The following is a 17,527-nucleotide window of genomic DNA, read 5'->3' as shown; positions in this document are numbered from 1 at the left end:
GTAACTAGAAAGTGGCATGCACTCCTTAGTTCGATAAAAATCTTAAAAGCTAAGATAATTAAATAGTGGGTATTACATATCACCTCGTACAAACAAAAATGTAGAAAATCATTAATCACATTTCAGATTATTCTCAACCTTTTCTTTCTCATTTTGCGCCAAAACATTTGAGGACATAATTAGTCTAAGTTCATAAAAATTTAAAAAATTCAAATCTGACATTGAAAGTTTACATGTAGTCCTACTATTTTGCTTAATTATTGAATTATACAAAAGTATAAAGTATTGTGTAAGTAAAAATACACACTGCATTTTAAGAATAAATATTACTGCTACATATACTATATAGGAATATATTTTTGGATAATATATGATTTTTATGCCATATTGTTGATATTTTCTTGTACTTGTGGTCCTACTATTTCTGCTACATATTAATGCATAAAAATCTCAATATAGTGTATGCAAAATCTCAATATAATATAGGTAAAATATCAATAAAACCGTGTTGATATTTTCTTGTACTTGTGTTGATATTTTCATGCCATATTGTTGATATTTATAATACACTATGTTGACATAAAAAAATACTCACGAAAATTATCATATGATAACATAATGATGATATTACCCTTTTGTTGATATTTTATCTACTATTTATTGATTTTTTTAATTCAATCTCAACCTTTAATTTTTGAATCAAATGGTCCATATTCAGTCTCAATTTGGGATTAAGGTGATAAACTAAGTAGAAGACGATCCCATATAAAAATGTATAAATATATTCAAGTAACCATTTAAAAGAATAATAATTAATACTCAAGGAATTCAGATGTAAAATAGAAAAGAAAACAATAGAGAAAGATTTGAATTTTTTTTATGATATCTCTACTTTACAACTTACAAGGACTTAACTTAAATTTCACTGTAGCATAAAAAAATACTATATACGTACTACATTGTTACACTATATATTTCATGAATTTACACGATCTTGCACAATTGTGTACCGATGTTTTTATTAATTTGCGATGTGTAATGATATTTTAATATACAATAAACCTTTTATTATATTTACTAGACATACACAGGATACAACATACAGTCAACAAGCCAACGGACATATGTATATCAATCATTTAATGGGTTCATCACTCAATTATTGTTCAACCTCCAAACAATATTTCAGCATCATACGTCAACCCGTCTTCATCGGCGCCGCCTAGATTGCCGATCCCCGGCTCGGGCAAACTCGCCACGTTATTATCGGAGAACATAAACGGATTTTTTCCCCATTTTCCGACATCTCGAGCAAGTCTCCCCACCATCGCATGCACTCGTCCAGATCGTCCTGCAGAGCCGATGAAGACGGCCTCGTTGGATCGTTGTTCGTTGGAATTTTCTCGGAAGCGATTAGTTTGGTGGACCAAGCCGGTGGGTGTGAGTTGGAGAAGGTCCGAGCTCGAGGCCTTACGATGTTGCTCTCGGTGATGGCTTTTTCTTTGGGCGGAGGCGGCGGTCGCTTTGAAATGTGGCTGTTCCAGAAGTTCTTGACGTCGTTGGCAGTCCGTCCGGGAAGTCTGCCGGCGATCAACGACCATCTGCCTCCGTTGTTGGATAACAAAACGTGTGCAAATTAAAAATAACACGTTAAATTCCTTTTAATTTATTTTAATATTTAAAAGTTGAATTAAAAAAACCATGTACAAAATCACATGCTAAAAAATGGTAAGATAAATTTTTCAAAGGGAGTAGCTGAGATGTCACAACCAAATCACAGTTTGTTGCTTTGCAGATATAAATAAGTGGGGGTTACAATTATTTATTGCTTCGAATTTCTTGACTTCAACTTGAGTGAATAGTACTTAGGGTTTTTCGCTAATTGTCGACATCTTTTATCGAGGAGAAAGAGAGATAAACTTCTCCTGTTTCGATTGAGCCTTTGTTGTTAATTAGGAGTATGATTTTTTAGGTTTTATTTTTAGGGATAATTAAATACTAGTAAGTGTTTAGGTTGACCTAATCATAGAATGCCACAACTTGATATCATATCCATAAAAGTATTTGGTCGTCTATTTTCTGTGACATGGTATCGCACTATAATGTTTTGTACTTAATTTTTCCTATTTTTCTCTAATTTAAATATGTTGTGATTTAATTTATATTAACTTAATTTTAGAAATATTAACTAGGGAATATAGCTAGGAATTATAATTATCATTCATGTTTAATTTATTTTTTGTTTAAAAATAATCGTTGGGGTTGATTCTTCCATAATTGGGCTATACAATTTTATAAAATTTAATACTATATAATTTATTTTTTCACTGTGAATCTTCTGAATTAATATAGAAATTAGGACAAACATCCAAATCTAACGGTAAAGCTATTAATTATATAACATTCCAAATCTAGCCATAACGTGCACAAACATCACTACTAGAAAATTGGCGTGTAATGGCACTTAAAATTGTCACTAGAAAATTACTGTGCTGACACTTCATCTATAATGGTAGTTGATGAAGTGTAGCACCGGGTACCTGTAGTAAGAGGTAGTGTGTAGATAGTACATCTATGATGACACTTTTTATGTTGAACTGCAGTAACAATATATTATAAAGTGCAGTCAAAAGCTAGTGTGTAGATAGTACATCTATGCTGGCACTTTTTATAAAGTGTGATAAAAAAAGTGTTGTGAGAAGCAATTTTTCTAGTAGTGCATCCAGATCAACAATGGGAGGCACTGAGCCTTGGATTTTTTATATTTAATGCCTATACTAAAATTAATTTCAAATTCTTAATTATTTTCGTAATTCTGTGTATTTAGTTTCTTCGTTTATTTTGGACTCAAAAAAAGTACGTAAAAATTAGGAAATGAAGACTTGCCTGTTCCCTAACAATTTATGAAGCCTGACGATGAGATCAACTTCATCATTCGTAAAAAAGCCTCTGTTAAGATCTGGTCTGAGATAATTGAGCCATCTCAGCCTGCAACTCTTCCTACATCTGTTCAACCCTGCAAATATATATAGTGATAATAAATTAGAGAAGAAGAAGAAGAAGAAGAAGAATTGTTTGTTTGAATTGAAGAAGCATGATAAATTACCAGCTCGGAGAGGGACGAGATGCCATTTCCCTTCTCCGTATTTACGAATGCAGTCTCTGAGAAGAAGATCTTCCTCTTTATTCCAAGCTCCTTTTCTCATTCCTTTACTATTATTAGTATTGTTTTCCATTTCATTGTGGTGACAAAATGGATAATGATCTTTATTTATAACAAAAGAGAATGCCAAAGGGGGTGAAAGTAACAGGAGATCGATTAATGCTCTTCCACCTATCAAATAAATAACGACGTATGACTTTTCGCAGCCTCACAACCGTTCCCCTCTTTCTTTGCTCAAGATGTTTTTAGAGCATTAGGTATGCTATCTGTTAACATAAATAAAATGTGTAGATTTCTTGGTTTTTGTTTTTTGGTTTATAAGGGATCATAAACTCGCAATATAATGTCTTATTTTACAAGCACTTGTATTTATTCTTGTTATAGGAATGCATATAATTCCTTCAAAATTACTCATAGGTACTCCCTCCCTCCGTTCCACGTTAATAGAGTCATTTTTCTATTTCGGGAAGTTCCAAGTTAATTGAGTAATTTTTATTTTTGCCAAAAAGTAATTCTCCCTTTTACTTTATTTTCTCTTCATCTCTCTTACTTTATTTTTTCACCATCCATTTAACACATTATTCTTAAACTCCGCGCTGAAAAGAAATGCCTCTATTAACTAGGAACGGAGGGAGTATATAATAGTGTAGAATATGTAATTGAGTGGAATTCAAAATATATACTTTAAAGTGATATACTCTTATTTAGCAACAATAAATAGCGTCCTTAACTAAATAAAAAACGTTTTTATTCGTAACTCTTTTTGTAATGCTTAAATCCACACATGGTTAAACCCTCTATAAAAAATTCCTTCTTGTACCGGGAAAGTGGCTACTTTCCACATACACCGGACTGGCCAACCCTCTCGATGACACATAATCCACGTATACACTAGTCCGAGCAGGGACTCTCCCCTTGCTGGGATCCAAATTCGATTTCTTATTTTCCTTGGCATATCATATTTGGTATAACCGAAACAGATAGACATCATTACATAAATCAAAACATTTATGGCAAGACATTATCATTTGCATAGATATATATATCTGAAAAACATCTCATATTTTCATTTATATATAAGATAGAAAGTGCACCTTATACGCTTCCAAACTCCGTGATATAACACTCCCTCCGTCCGACAAGAATATGCACTCTTTCATTTTTGTTCTATCCCACAAGAATATGCACTTTCTAATTTCAGAAATTATTTTTTGTCTAATGAGGTGGAACACATTCTCCACTAACAATACTTTAATTACTTTTTCTCTCTATCTCTCTCTCTTACTTTACCAATTTTGCATTAAAACTCGTGCCGATCCTAAAGTGCATATTCTTTGGGGGCGGAGGGAGTACTAACTCACTTGGAGTTAAGTTCCTTGCAATGGACCTTATCCAATAAAAGATAATAACGATTTATCTTCAAGAATTAGATAAAAGCATATGATATGCACCTAGGATATGCATCCTATCTTCTTGTTCATTCAAACGTTAATTCTTTCGTTCAATTAAGTCGAGAGATTTAATTATTAGAAACAATTAATCAATAGATTATTTAACTAAATAACTCCAAGACTTTACTTTAATCAATGCATACTTATTCTATTCAAAGGAACATAAATCCAAGAAATTAATTTAATCAAAGCTTAATAATTAAATTGAGGGCCAACAACTTAAACTAGCCCATGTTAAAAATTAATTAGAAAGCATGGGCTCACATATATCATATTTATTCTAGCCCAAACACTCCAAATAATTAATTAAGAGGTCCAACTTATCCGATTTGTACAGGCCCAACTTGAAATAAAACATAAGCCCAAAAGAAATAAAATAAGAGCCCAAAGACTTCGAATGAGAGAAATCCCTATCACACTCTCTTCTCTCACTCACGCCTCCAACGTCTCTCTCTCAACTCCCACAGCCTTCTCCAGCCGCGCCGCTGCCGGCCAGAGCCTCCACCACGCCGGCGTCTCTCCTTTCTCTCTTCTTCCTGTATTTCTTCTTTCTCTCCTCTCTCTTTCCTCACCCGTCTCTCCCTCTCTCTTTCAGCCGCTGCCCAACTTGGGCTTGCCCCTCGCCCAGCCGCCGCCTGCCGCTATCCGTCGTCGACTGAGAGAGGTAAGGTTCTTCCTTTTTGTTGTTTTTTCTTATTTTGAAACTTAATTTTTGAAAACATAAAACTTAAAACTAGTTTTCGAAAGTTGTAGATTTGGATAGATCGTGAAAAGAGGATAAAAAAGAAATCAATTTCATCGTTGTTCGCTGCACAGCCATCGGAACGCCGCCAGACAGAATCTCCGCGGTGAGGTGAGGTTCTCATTTCTCTAATTATTTTGTCGATTCTATGACTTTGCATATAGTGGAGTATATATTTCAAAATACAAATTCCTATGAACAATAGTACTGATTTAAATCTCATCTATATTTTTTAATCAATCTCATCTGTATTTTTTAATCTTAAATGAGTATATTGATTTGTGAACCAAGAATGATCGAATCAGGGCTGCTATGGAGCACAAGAGAGAGGAAATGCCTCTTTCTCCTCCAACTGAAAGGCCACCGCATAGCCACCCTCCTCCAAATCCACGCTTTCATGCTCGTCAACGCGCTTCAAGGCAACATCAACCTCGTCACCAAGCTCATAACCACCCTCTCCGCCGTTCCACATTGCGGCATTCGTCACGCCCGCCGCCTATTCGATCAAATGCCACACAAATGCGATGCCTTCCTGTGCAACACCATGTTGAAGTCACACCTCTCCTCCTGCCAGTTTTCTGTAGCTGTTAGGCTTTATGCTCATTTGAGGAGGGAAGAAGACTTTGTGCCGGATAACTACACTTTCTCAACACTCTCCAAGAGCTGCGGGTTAGATTTATTGACGCGGGAAGGAATGGAAGTGCACGCTCATGTTGTCCGCTATGGCTTTAACTCTAATTTGTATGTGATTACCTCTTTGGTTGACATGTATGGGAAGTTGGGGCTAATGAGTTTCGCTAGAAAAGCATTTGATGAAATGACCGAGAGGAGTTCGGTGTCGTGGACTGCACTTATCAATGGCTATATCAGGGGTGGGGATATGGATATAGCAAAACTTATATTTGATGGGATGCCCAAAACTGATAAGGATACAGCTGGTTTTAATGTGATGCTTGATGGTTATGCCAAGTTAGGAGATATGAGATCGGCAAATATGTTGTTTGATGCCATGCTGGAGAAAAGTGTAGTGTCCTGGACAATTATGATTGATGGATATTGCAACAATGGAGGGGTAGATGATGCTAGGCGCTTGTTTGATTTGATGCCACACAGGAATTTGTATTCTTGGAACGCAATGATTGGCGGATATTGTCAGAATAAGAGACCCCATGATGCGTTAGTGTTGTTCGAGCAACTGCTTTCGTTGAAACTGTTTGAGCCGGATGATGTTACTGTTGTTAGTATTCTTCCAGCAATCTCCGATTTGGGTGCTCTGCATTTGGGGGATGAGGTTTATAAATTTGTGAAGAAGAAGAAGTTGGATAGATCTGCAAATGTTTCCACAGCATTGGTTGATATGTTTGGTAAATGTGGGGAAATTGCGAAAGCAAGAAGAGTGTTTGATGAGGTTGAGGCAAGAGAGGCATGCACATGGAATGCTTTGATTTATGCTTTTGCGGTCAATGGGTGTGCTAGGAAAGCACTAGAGGTGTTTACGGAGATGAAGAGAGAGGGGTTCAATCCGAATGATATAACAATGCTTGGCGTCCTGTCAGCTTGCAACCATGGTGGATTAGTGGAGGAAGGAAAAAGTTGGTTCAGTAAAATGGCCTCATTCGGGCTTACTCCTAAAATTGAGCATTATGGTTGTTTGATTGATCTATTGGGTAGGGCCGGACATTTGGAGGAAGCTGAGAGATTGATCGAGAGCATGCCTTATGAAGCCAATGGAATAATTTTGAGTTCTTTTGTATTTGCTTGTGGTTATGCTAAGGATGTCACCAAGGCTGAAAAGGTGGTGAAGAAGGCAATTACCGTGGATCCATGTAACGATGGCAACTATATCATGCTGAGAAATTTGTATGCAACTGAGAGAAGATGGAGAGATGTGGAACAAGCCAAAAGAATGATGCTGATTGGAGGGGCTAAGAAAGAGGTTGGATGTAGTGCCATTGAGATCAATAGGCAGGTTTTGGAGTTTGTTGCCGGGGATAAGAATAAGCTTCCACATTCGGTGTTGGATCAATTGCATTCGCACATGAAGTTGCAGGAGCCCTACGTCTATATATAGGTAGCAAAGCAATTGCAGTTTATATCTTTTACATACACTAACACATGAACGTACACATCTCGGCTTGTGTTTCCTCGCGCCATAACCTCGTCGAGTTTGCTTTAAAGTTGGGATATTGAATTCAAGAAACATGATCACATTTTCTCCCATAACACTTCACCAAAAGGTTGAATGTAAAGTTATTTACATGCCTTATGCAACAGCTGATATTTTCATAAAGGTAATTTTAGATTCCCCTTTGGAATCTTTTGTAAAGATATGGAGTACATATTGCATAACATTCAAGTTGGAGAATTTCCATGCACCAGCAGAAATACGAAAATACATTTTTCTTATGAAAAACAACATGAACTCTCTTTGGTAGTATTTTCGTTTCTCTTTATTCGTGGAATTTTGGCGGTGGTGGGTTAGTCAGGTACCCGCTCTTGCCTCTCCCTTGTTATGACCGCGGCATACGATAGGCTGCCGCCGCAGCTCAGTTGTGGATACTCTAAATTATGGGAGAGGAATAAAATATGAGAAAGAATTTTTCTATTTATAGAAATAAGACTATTTTTTGTGAAGGTTTAAAATGACAAAATGAAACTATTTTTGATGGACGGAGGAGTATTCTTTTTTATGTTCTCCTTTTCTCAATTCGTGTGAGCCCCAATTTACGGTCTTGTCCTATTCACCAAGAGTGATGCCTAATTTAGGCGACAAATCTCACTCATTTTCTCTATTTTTTTTATTTTATACTCTCACTCAATCTACCCTAACTTTTTCAACTTCTATGTGTTAATTGGTTGTTACTTCCTCCGTCAGCGAATATGAGTCCCGTTTTTTCATTTTAGTCCATCCGCGAATAAGAGTCTCGATTCACTTTTACCCAGTGGCGGATTCAGGATTTTTAATTCGGGGGTACGACTTTTACATTGATTTAGAGCATTAAAATTCGATCGATCATTTTCTTTTATTTTATTAGTAGTGAATATCTTATATCAATATTTTTATTAATTGTGAATGAATAATATATATACACAAAATGAATTATATATATATATATATATATATATATATAGGGATGTATTCATTTCCTTTTCCTATATTTCCTCCTTTTTCCTTCTTAATATCAGCCATTAGATTAGAGAAATGGACGGTCAAGATCAACATTGGGTAATTAATCCCGTGTTGCATTATTTGTCCTATTTTGTGCATTATGAGGGTACAATAGTAATCTAATAATGGCTGGAAACCGCTACGAATAATGCACCACATGGTCACGAGTAATGCATATAATTGCCTATATAATGCACAATATGTGAACTGCAATGCATACGAACAAGATGTGTTGTGTTATGATGTTTGACACATGTTTCTTGTTTCCCCTAAGAGTTTAATAAGCTTAGGGGCTAGGGTATAGTACGTAGACATGTATGTAATCTTCACATGGTAACGAGTAATGGATATAATTGACTATATAATGCACAATTTGTGAACTGCAAAGCATACGAACAAGATGTGCTGTGTTATGATGTTTGACACACGTTTCTTGTTTTCCCTAAGGCTTTAATAAGCTTAGGGGCTAGGGTATAGTACGTACGCATTAATAACAAATTATAAAACGATACGAATAATTCACCAAATTGTCACGAGTAATGGATGTTATTAATTATATAATGCACAATATGTGAACTGCAATGCATACGAATAAGATGTACCATGTTATGATGTTTGACATACGTTTCTTGTTTCCCCTAAGGGTTTAATAAGCTTAGGGGCTAGGGTATAGTACGTAGACATTACTAAATGCACGTATGTAATCTTCAATCCGTTGATTAACCCATATACACAATACCTCTAATAATGCATAATAGACTGAGATAATGACAATTAAGAGCTACATAATGCACTACCTAAACCAAATAATGCACATACGTATATTCCAATAACAACAATTTGTTAGTAATGTCTACGTACTATACCCTAGCCCCTAAGCTTATTAAACCCTTAGGGGAAACAAGAAACGTGTGTCAAACATCATAACATAGTATATCTTATTCGTATGCATTGCAGTTCACATATTGTGCATTATATAGTCAATTATATGCATTACTCGTGACCATGTGGTGCATTATTCGCAGATACCAAAATGTGGCAGTTACTTTTCCGTCAAATGTCAATAATAACCCTGTAATGCATACAACCATCTTCTATAATGCAACACGGAACCAGTTTTATAGAATCAATCTGATCCGTTGATGCCTTAGATCTAACGCGTAATATTAAGAAGGAAAAAGGATCTAAGATGTGAAAAGGAGAATAACGCTCCCCTATATATATATATATATATATATATATATATATATATATAAAAGTATAATAACTACAAAATAGATAGAAACATAATAGCGCAATGAAATTGAAAAAAAAAACAAAATGGAGCAAAATATATAGTACTAATATTACAAATAGCAAAGCATAAAAACAAAAGGAGCAAAGTTAAAAGTAAAATGCCACCCCCGCTGAGAATCGAACTTGGGTCTGTAAGATCACAAAGCATGTTCCTACTAGGCTAGACCAAGTCTATTAACATTGTCTAAGCAATATATATTAAAGGAAGCAAGATTTGGGGTACAGTGGCACCCCTTGTTCTACACTGGATCTGCCAGTGCTTTTACCATAAATGGTAATAGGGTCTCACATTCCACTAACACATTTCAATTACATTTCATTTAAAACTAATATATATAAGTGAGACTCATATTCCATTAACTTTTTTCCACCTACTTTTCTGAACATTTCTTAAAACCCGCACCGCCAAGAAATGAAACTCTTAATGGCAAACGGATGGAGTACTTATTAGCCTGTATATTTTCACATACAAATGGGAATAACTATAGATTTTCTTTTTAGAGGAAATAGAGAAAGAGTATTCTAGAATTGAGAGGTGAAGAAATCTAAATTTACAATATATTTCATCCGTCCCATAAACATATGGGCAATGGATATTGCACGAGAATTAAGACAATTGGTAAAGTAAAGAGAGAGGAAGAGAACAGTAGTTAAAGTAATGTTAGTGGATAGTGAAACTCATATTATTAGTAGTGTTTAATGATGACATAAGTTGTAAATAAATTGATGTATTTAAAATAACTTTTCAAAAATGGAATGCACATATTTTTATAGGACAGATAAAAATGGAAACTGCACATATTTCTATGGGTGGAGAGTAATAGAAAATTGACAGAGACAAAAAAATAAAATAGAATCCTGCAAATATCATCAAAGTAGATGGGAGCTCAATAGAAAATTTAAATTAAAAAAGAACTACATCAAGCGGAGCACTACACTCCTTATAGACTTTAAGATATAACATCCTAACGATATGAGCGGTTAGATACAGAAATCTGTGGTTATGATTTCATCAACTGAGATTGCATTTCAGATCATTTTTGTTGCATAGAATGGTAAATCAGTCAGATCGTGTTATACACCAACTCATCCGATATTGAAGCGCGGGATTTCAGGGGTATTTCAATACACGATCTCTCTCTCACATTCACTCATTCCCAATGTTTCCACTCTTTCTCCAATTCAGTCTACCCCCCAAATTCTAAACCCTAGCAAAATCCAGCCACTCTGAACATCTTCTTGTTAGGATCGTCGACTGCAACATTAGTTTGATATTGTCCGCTTTGGGTCAAGCCCGCACGGATTTGTTTTTGGGTCACTCCCAAAAGGCCTCAAACTAATTGGGGTTGGACAGGAATTATATACACCTTCCAACTTCCCTCCCTCATTCGATGTGGGATGGGTTTGTAACCCAACAAACCTCCCCTCAAACCGAGACCAAATCGGGAACGCAGTCGACACGAACATGGGTCGTTCTAGCACTGGCCCCTGGGTCATCCTGGGCCCGACTCTAACTTTGAGTCCTTCAGGGCCCGACCCTAACCGGGGCTCATCCAGGCACAACCCATAGCCACCTGGGCTCTGATACCACTTGTTAGGATCGTCGACTGCAACATTAGTTTGATATTGTCCGCTTTAGGTCAAGCCCGCACGGATTTGTTTTTGGGTCACTCCCAAAAGGCCTCAAACTAATTGAGGTTGGACAGGAATTATATACACCTTCCAACTTCCCTCCCTCATCCGATGTGGGATGGGTTTGTAACCCTAACACTTCTTTCAACTGAATCGCTTTTTTTTGTTAACTGAGAATGCCTCTCTTCCACCGACAGTCGACGATTTTCGGAGAAAATTTGCCAAATGGCTAAAAGACGGGCAATTGCGCACAACCCGGTGGCTTATGCCGGAGAAACTTCAAATTGTAATTTATTTTGTTTGTGTTTATGTGAATTCACACATGCTGATATTGTGTTGTGAAAGTTAGAGCTTATTTTATTCGTGTTAGGTGATATTTTGTTCGCCTAATTCCAGCTTAGTTTGGGTTCGCTTATTTGCTTGTGTATCAATTGATATAGAGACTCCTGTTAATTGCTTTGGTTCTCGACTTAATATTCTTTATTCGTTGCTTAATTTGTGGTAACAAAAGATCATAGTGGATATCATGTTGGAGAGATTATGTGCACTATACAATTGTCATTTATTTAGTTCGAAGTTATTCGTTGAATGCGCTTAATTTGCATCTTATATTGCTTCGAAATGTTGCTTAATTTATTCGAACATTGCTTAATTGGGGCGAGAATATGCTTAAGCCGTTGGAAAGATTGCTTATTTTGGCGAGAATATGACATTGGATTGCAATTTTACATAATATATAATGCATGCAAATGCAGTAGAGCTATATAATGATGTTCTACTCATACAATTCAGAAAGCATAAAATGTAACATGCTGGAATATTGTATTATTCAATTTTAAAGGTTAGGAAGATGCAATTTGATTTAAACTGCACTATTATTCGGACAAGTCAGAATGCATAATGCAAGTATTTATGAGGAAATATGCAATTTGATTTAAACTGCACTATTATTCGGACAAGTCAGAATGCATAATGCAAGTATTTATGAGGAAAGATGCAATAATTTTAAACCGTGATGCAATCTTTATATATTTTGTAATTATGGTTATGCATTTTGGATTGCATTTTTGGCCAAAAAGTTTGCATTATTTTACACATAACTAATGCATTTCTTAGCACTTGAATCAACTGAAGTAATATAATAAAATAGGGTATCATAAATTTACCTTAATATTGATAATATAAGGAGAGTCGTTGGCGTTAAAATAGGATACAGTCAATATCAGAACAACCGCCCAATTTAAGAAATTATTCTCATGACTTTAATACCCCCACACGTTATATATATTACTCTCTCCGTCCGCCATTAGAAGTCCCGGTTTACTATTTTAGTCCGTCTGCTATTAGGAGTCCCGGTTCACTTTTACTATAAATGGTAGGTACATATCACTTTCCACTAACTCATTCTACTCACATTCTATTATAAAACTAATATATAAAAATGAGTCACATATTTTACTATCTTTTCTCACCCACTTTCTCTTACATTTCTTAAAACTCGTGCCGAACTCAAATTGGACTCCTAATGGCGGACGAAGGGAGTACATTTTGAATATAGTTAGCATGCCACGTGGCAGTTTAGACAACGTTAAATACTTATACCTAATGGTTATAGTTAGAAGGATGTTGCAATCTTAAAATGAGTTATTTTTTAAGTGCTCCCCACTACATCAATCATCATATATGAGAGAGAAACTAAATTAAAACCGATAAGATGAATGAAAAGTGGTAGGTGTCGTAAGGGCATCCACAATGGGACGGATGTCCCGGCGGATATCCCGACGGACTTTCCAAAAACACCTCCTGTCATGTCATAAGGACATCTCAATGCACTGCCACGTTATAAGGACATCCCACTACACAATGGCGGACATCCCGACGGACATCCACAAAAAACAATAAAAAATCGGGACGTCCGTCGTGTCAATGCAATGGCAGACGTCCGTATCCGTATGCATGCTGCCTAATGGCGGACGTCCGGCATGCCGGGACATCCGCCACTGTGGATGATCTAAAGAGGAAAAATGGAAAACTTTAAAGAAATGTAAACATCAATAGGGAAGAAATTATTTTCTCCATTTAAATGATTATAAATACTTAATATTTTCTCTAATTTAACTATTTACTACTCTCCCCGTTCCATAGTACTAGTAAAGTAACCACTTTTTGACATGGAAATTAAGAAATAGATATTAAATATATTAAGTGAAGAGATAATAAACTATGAAGAGAGAAAGGTAGAGAGAGTGAAGAGAAGGAACAAAGTAAGTGAGGGAAAAATGTTACTTTTTGCTAAACAGAGAAATGACTCTATTATAATGGAACCTCCATAAATGGAAAAAAAGACCCCACTACTATGGAATGGAGGGAATACAATTTTTCTAAAACATATCTAAAAATAAAACGTCAAGCTTAGACTGGGACGGAGGGGGTACTTAATTCTTCAATTCCAAGATAGTTGAATCGGTTATTTTAATTTTTGGCAAAACTTCATCTTCTCTATTACTTTACTATTTTTCTCTCTTACTTTAATATCTCTATTTTAACATGTAAATATTTATTTTTAAAATTTTATATCTAATAAAACTCAAGTATTATTAATTTTTATATTGATAGATAATTGAACTTTTTTGAATCAGGAATAGCTAGTATAGTACGGGCATACACAATTATTGATCTCCGACATCATCTAATGCCTTATTTAATCAATTGATATATAATGTGTCAGCATATTCTACTCTTGTCTCTTGAAAATCTGAAGGCGTGGTAGAAGCTAGAAATGCACGTTATTTCTTCAATTGTACATGAATGGCAACGAAGAGCAGACAACCCCGAAGAGGTTAGCTGGCCAAGTGGCCATGCATTTAGAGTCGAATTAATACAAGGCATTGTTTGCGTGACGCTCTATTATGTACTCTCTAATTTCTATCACTTATAATTAATACTACCTCCATTCTAGGTAGATGTTACACATTTCGTTTTAATTTATCTTATAAAAGATGCCATATTTTTTTTAATTCTCTCTTACATTAATATGTAAAAATATATTTTTCTCTCCGTAAAATCTAGTGCCATCACTCAACTATCACATTTACCTTGGGACGGAGGGAATAGTATTCAAGTCTAACAATGTACTTTGATCCAACATTTGGAGATACGTTATTATTTTATAAAGGTCGATGTCTAAGAATGTACTTGCTATTTTGTGTAAATCATAGAGGAGTAGTGTCACGACCACCCTTTTTAGGGTTTCAATAAAGAGTTTGACCAACATACTTAATATTCAAATAACAGAGAAAGAATCTATGTGTTATTTAAATTCTAAAGGTGAATCCTCGCAAACGAGCCGGGATCGTAAGGGAAAGAATTTAATCGAGGATTAAGCACTCGAGGTGGGCTTTCTTTTAAATAAGGACAATGTCCTAATTATTTTATCTATGGGAATAAATATTGTGAATATGTTTATCATGTCATCATCAAGTAACCATCGGGGTTTTAGCTTTAGAAAGGCCTGACGCACCAAAATATTTCATCATTCAAAATCACGGCTGCACAACCAATTTCGATGTCATGTATGTGCAGATATGGCCGACGTCTATGGGAAATTGGCAGTGCAACCGTAATTTTGAATGATGAAATATTTTGGTGCCTCGGGCCTTACTAAAGCTAAAATCCCGATGGTTACTTGATGAGTACGAAATCAGTGCTATGGAGCCCGCTGTAGGGAGGGGCAAGGGCAAGGTTGCGGATGATGCGGGGCAAGTGGAATGGCAAGTGGACCAACGTAAGCCGGATGTGGCCGAGCGGGCACAGCGAGCTGGACCTCATGGAGAAGGCCAGGGCGGAGTTCTTCGCTGACGGGTCGAAGCACTTCAAGTACTTCGAAGTTTGGAAGATTGTCGAGAAGAGCCTGAAGTACACAGGTGGGGCAGAACCGACGGCAAGTGAGGCGCCGAAGAGAACCAAAGTTTCCGCCGCCGGAAACTACTCTTCGAGCGAAGGAGGTCCGACGATCGACCTTAGCGTGACAGACGACGACGTCTTCCTCTCATCCCCTATCACTCGAAGTCGTCCGATGGGAACAAAGACGACAAAGAGGAAAGCGAAGGGGAAGGCAACTGCGAGCTACTCCGCTATGCCACCACCGCCGCCCAATCAGTCTCTAGATAAGATCTCCGACTCTATGTCGGAGATGAGTATTACCTGGCGGATGAGCCAGCTGACGGAGTTGACATCGAGGGATACCTCGACAATGTCGGAGTTCGATACCATGAGATGATCGCCTACCTTCGCGCACAAATGAAGAAGTAGTAGTTTTATCCTTTTTAAAACAAATGTATGACTTGTATTTTTATTTTCTAGGATTTTATTTTGGTTTGTCTAGGATTTGTAATTTTAATTTATACTGAACAATGTGCTTTCCCGGTTTGAATTGTTCAACGTATTGCATTTACGAGTAAAATGACTTGAAGTTGTGAATAGTGCAATTTATTAGTTGTGGCACGGGTTGAGGCCTGCAGGGTTAGAGCAGTTGTGGCTTGAGACTCAAATTTAGGGGAATGATGACGTGGAGGAGACTTGGGGCCTAAATCCGGGCCAGGGTTAAAGATGCTCTTAAGGTCCAATATTATTTTGATCATCTGATGATGTCTGACGCGGACGATTCCATTATGTGGTAATGATGTTCGACACCCGGCTACAGTTGATTGAAATGTGCACTATTGCTCGAACAACGAATTCGTGAATTGGCATGAGTTTCATGACATTGGTATTAATGTCCACACTAGACTACTAGATAATTCCAGTCCACTTCTTGTCTACACATCACCACAACTTATTTAATTCTCAAGAAAAAGCTCTTCTTCGATTCTTAATCTCATCTATATTATAATTAGTGGTTGTGACGAGATATTAATCTAACTGTCAAAATAATTACCCTAGCATCTAATAAGTATATACCGTACGTTGACACATGATAATCATGTTTGGGCTGCAAAAATCAAAACCACGATAATTAATAATGAAAATATGATAAGAGCAGTAATAATTAACAATTAATAATTAATAAAAGTCTAAGTTCGTCATTGCTGAATATGCATTAGTCGATGGGTAGGCCATAGCTGATGGTGAGTAGATCACTATAATTCAAAGTTATTTTCACTACGCGCATTTCGTGCATGATTCACGTTACTTAAATTAAGAGAGTACTAATATATTTGAAAAAATAATTATTATTCACTAAATTAATAGAGAGGTTTCCAATTTAGATGTTGTAATGTTTATAAGTGAAAAGATTCTAACAATGGGGTTTATGATAGAATTCATTAATATCAACATTTAATGTTTCTACCCAATTTTGTAGTACTATATGTTTATAAAAATGTCTCAAAATTTCCAAGTGAATGTGAAAGTGAAATCGTTTTGTTATTGCAATAAAGTTTGAATAATTCAAATCCTTTCTAGGTTGAGGCCATATATTATATACTACTATCAAATTTTATAATCACATTAACAGTACTAAATAAAATTTATCTTTTAAGGACACAAAAATTAAATAAAATTTATCTTTTAAGGACACAAAAATTAAGATGCAATTACTAGCATTTTGAAATTTTTTCAAAAATAACCATAATTTAGAACACTAAAGAAAGTCTCCCTAAATTGAAGACAAATTATCTTAATTTTTTACTTTTTAGGATCCTTCTATTGGTTTCCCGTAGAGTTAGTTGGACACCAACAATAAGGACACTTTATAAACCGTTGGTAGTATAAGTAGACACACAAATTAGCATCCTTAATAGCATTAAAAATGTCTTTATTTGTAAAAACTATCAAGTTTACTTACATAAAATGGACTACTTACATTTGGTAAGTATAACTACTACGCAATATTTATGCCCAATCACTATCAAGAATCATTAGCTAAGATATCTTCTCCGATTTCAAAATGGGGCACTAATTATAAGATTTTTAGGTATGGATTAGATGAATGATACAAACCAATACTAATTAAATAAAGTTGCCACAGAACTATAAATTAAGAAGATAATAGGAGTAGTATAATAGTATAGACT

At 35.8% G+C, this 17,527-nt stretch overlaps 2 protein-coding genes across 7 annotated transcripts; one reads left to right on the top strand and one right to left on the bottom strand.

Moving 5' to 3' along the window:
• Nucleotides 1-1,222: 1,222 nt before the first annotated feature.
• LOC121774226 (transcription factor MYB114-like) lies at nt 1,223-3,236 on the bottom strand. The gene is made up of 3 exons (XM_042171135.1): nt 3,107-3,236; nt 2,887-3,016; nt 1,223-1,601 (listed from the first exon to the last, which is right to left on the bottom strand). Exons 1-3 carry the CDS (start codon nt 3,234-3,236, stop codon nt 1,223-1,225), a joined length of 639 nt encoding a protein of 212 aa, XP_042027069.1.
• Nucleotides 3,237-5,024: 1,788 nt separating this feature from the next.
• LOC121775587 (pentatricopeptide repeat-containing protein At2g44880) lies at nt 5,025-7,772 on the top strand. 6 transcript variants are annotated; one of them, XM_042172689.1, is made up of 4 exons: nt 5,025-5,128; nt 5,210-5,278; nt 5,368-5,467; nt 5,662-7,772. In XM_042172689.1, the coding sequence occupies exon 4, from the start codon at nt 5,754-5,756 to the stop codon at nt 7,425-7,427; it is 1,674 nt and encodes a 557-aa protein (XP_042028623.1). In that variant the 5' UTR covers nt 5,025-5,128; nt 5,210-5,278; nt 5,368-5,467; nt 5,662-5,753; the 3' UTR covers nt 7,428-7,772. The 6 variants fall into 6 exon arrangements, with proteins under 6 accessions (XP_042028623.1, XP_042028624.1, XP_042028625.1 ...); XM_042172690.1 differs by having other exon boundaries at nt 5,362-5,467; XM_042172691.1 differs by having other exon boundaries at nt 5,352-5,467.
• Nucleotides 7,773-17,527: the final 9,755 nt, after the last annotated feature.

This window comes from Salvia splendens, chromosome 17, assembly GCF_004379255.2.
Source record: "Salvia splendens isolate huo1 chromosome 17, SspV2, whole genome shotgun sequence".
Taxonomy (NCBI): domain Eukaryota; kingdom Viridiplantae; phylum Streptophyta; class Magnoliopsida; order Lamiales; family Lamiaceae; genus Salvia; species Salvia splendens.
This window is presented reverse-complemented; position numbering and strand designations above follow the sequence as displayed.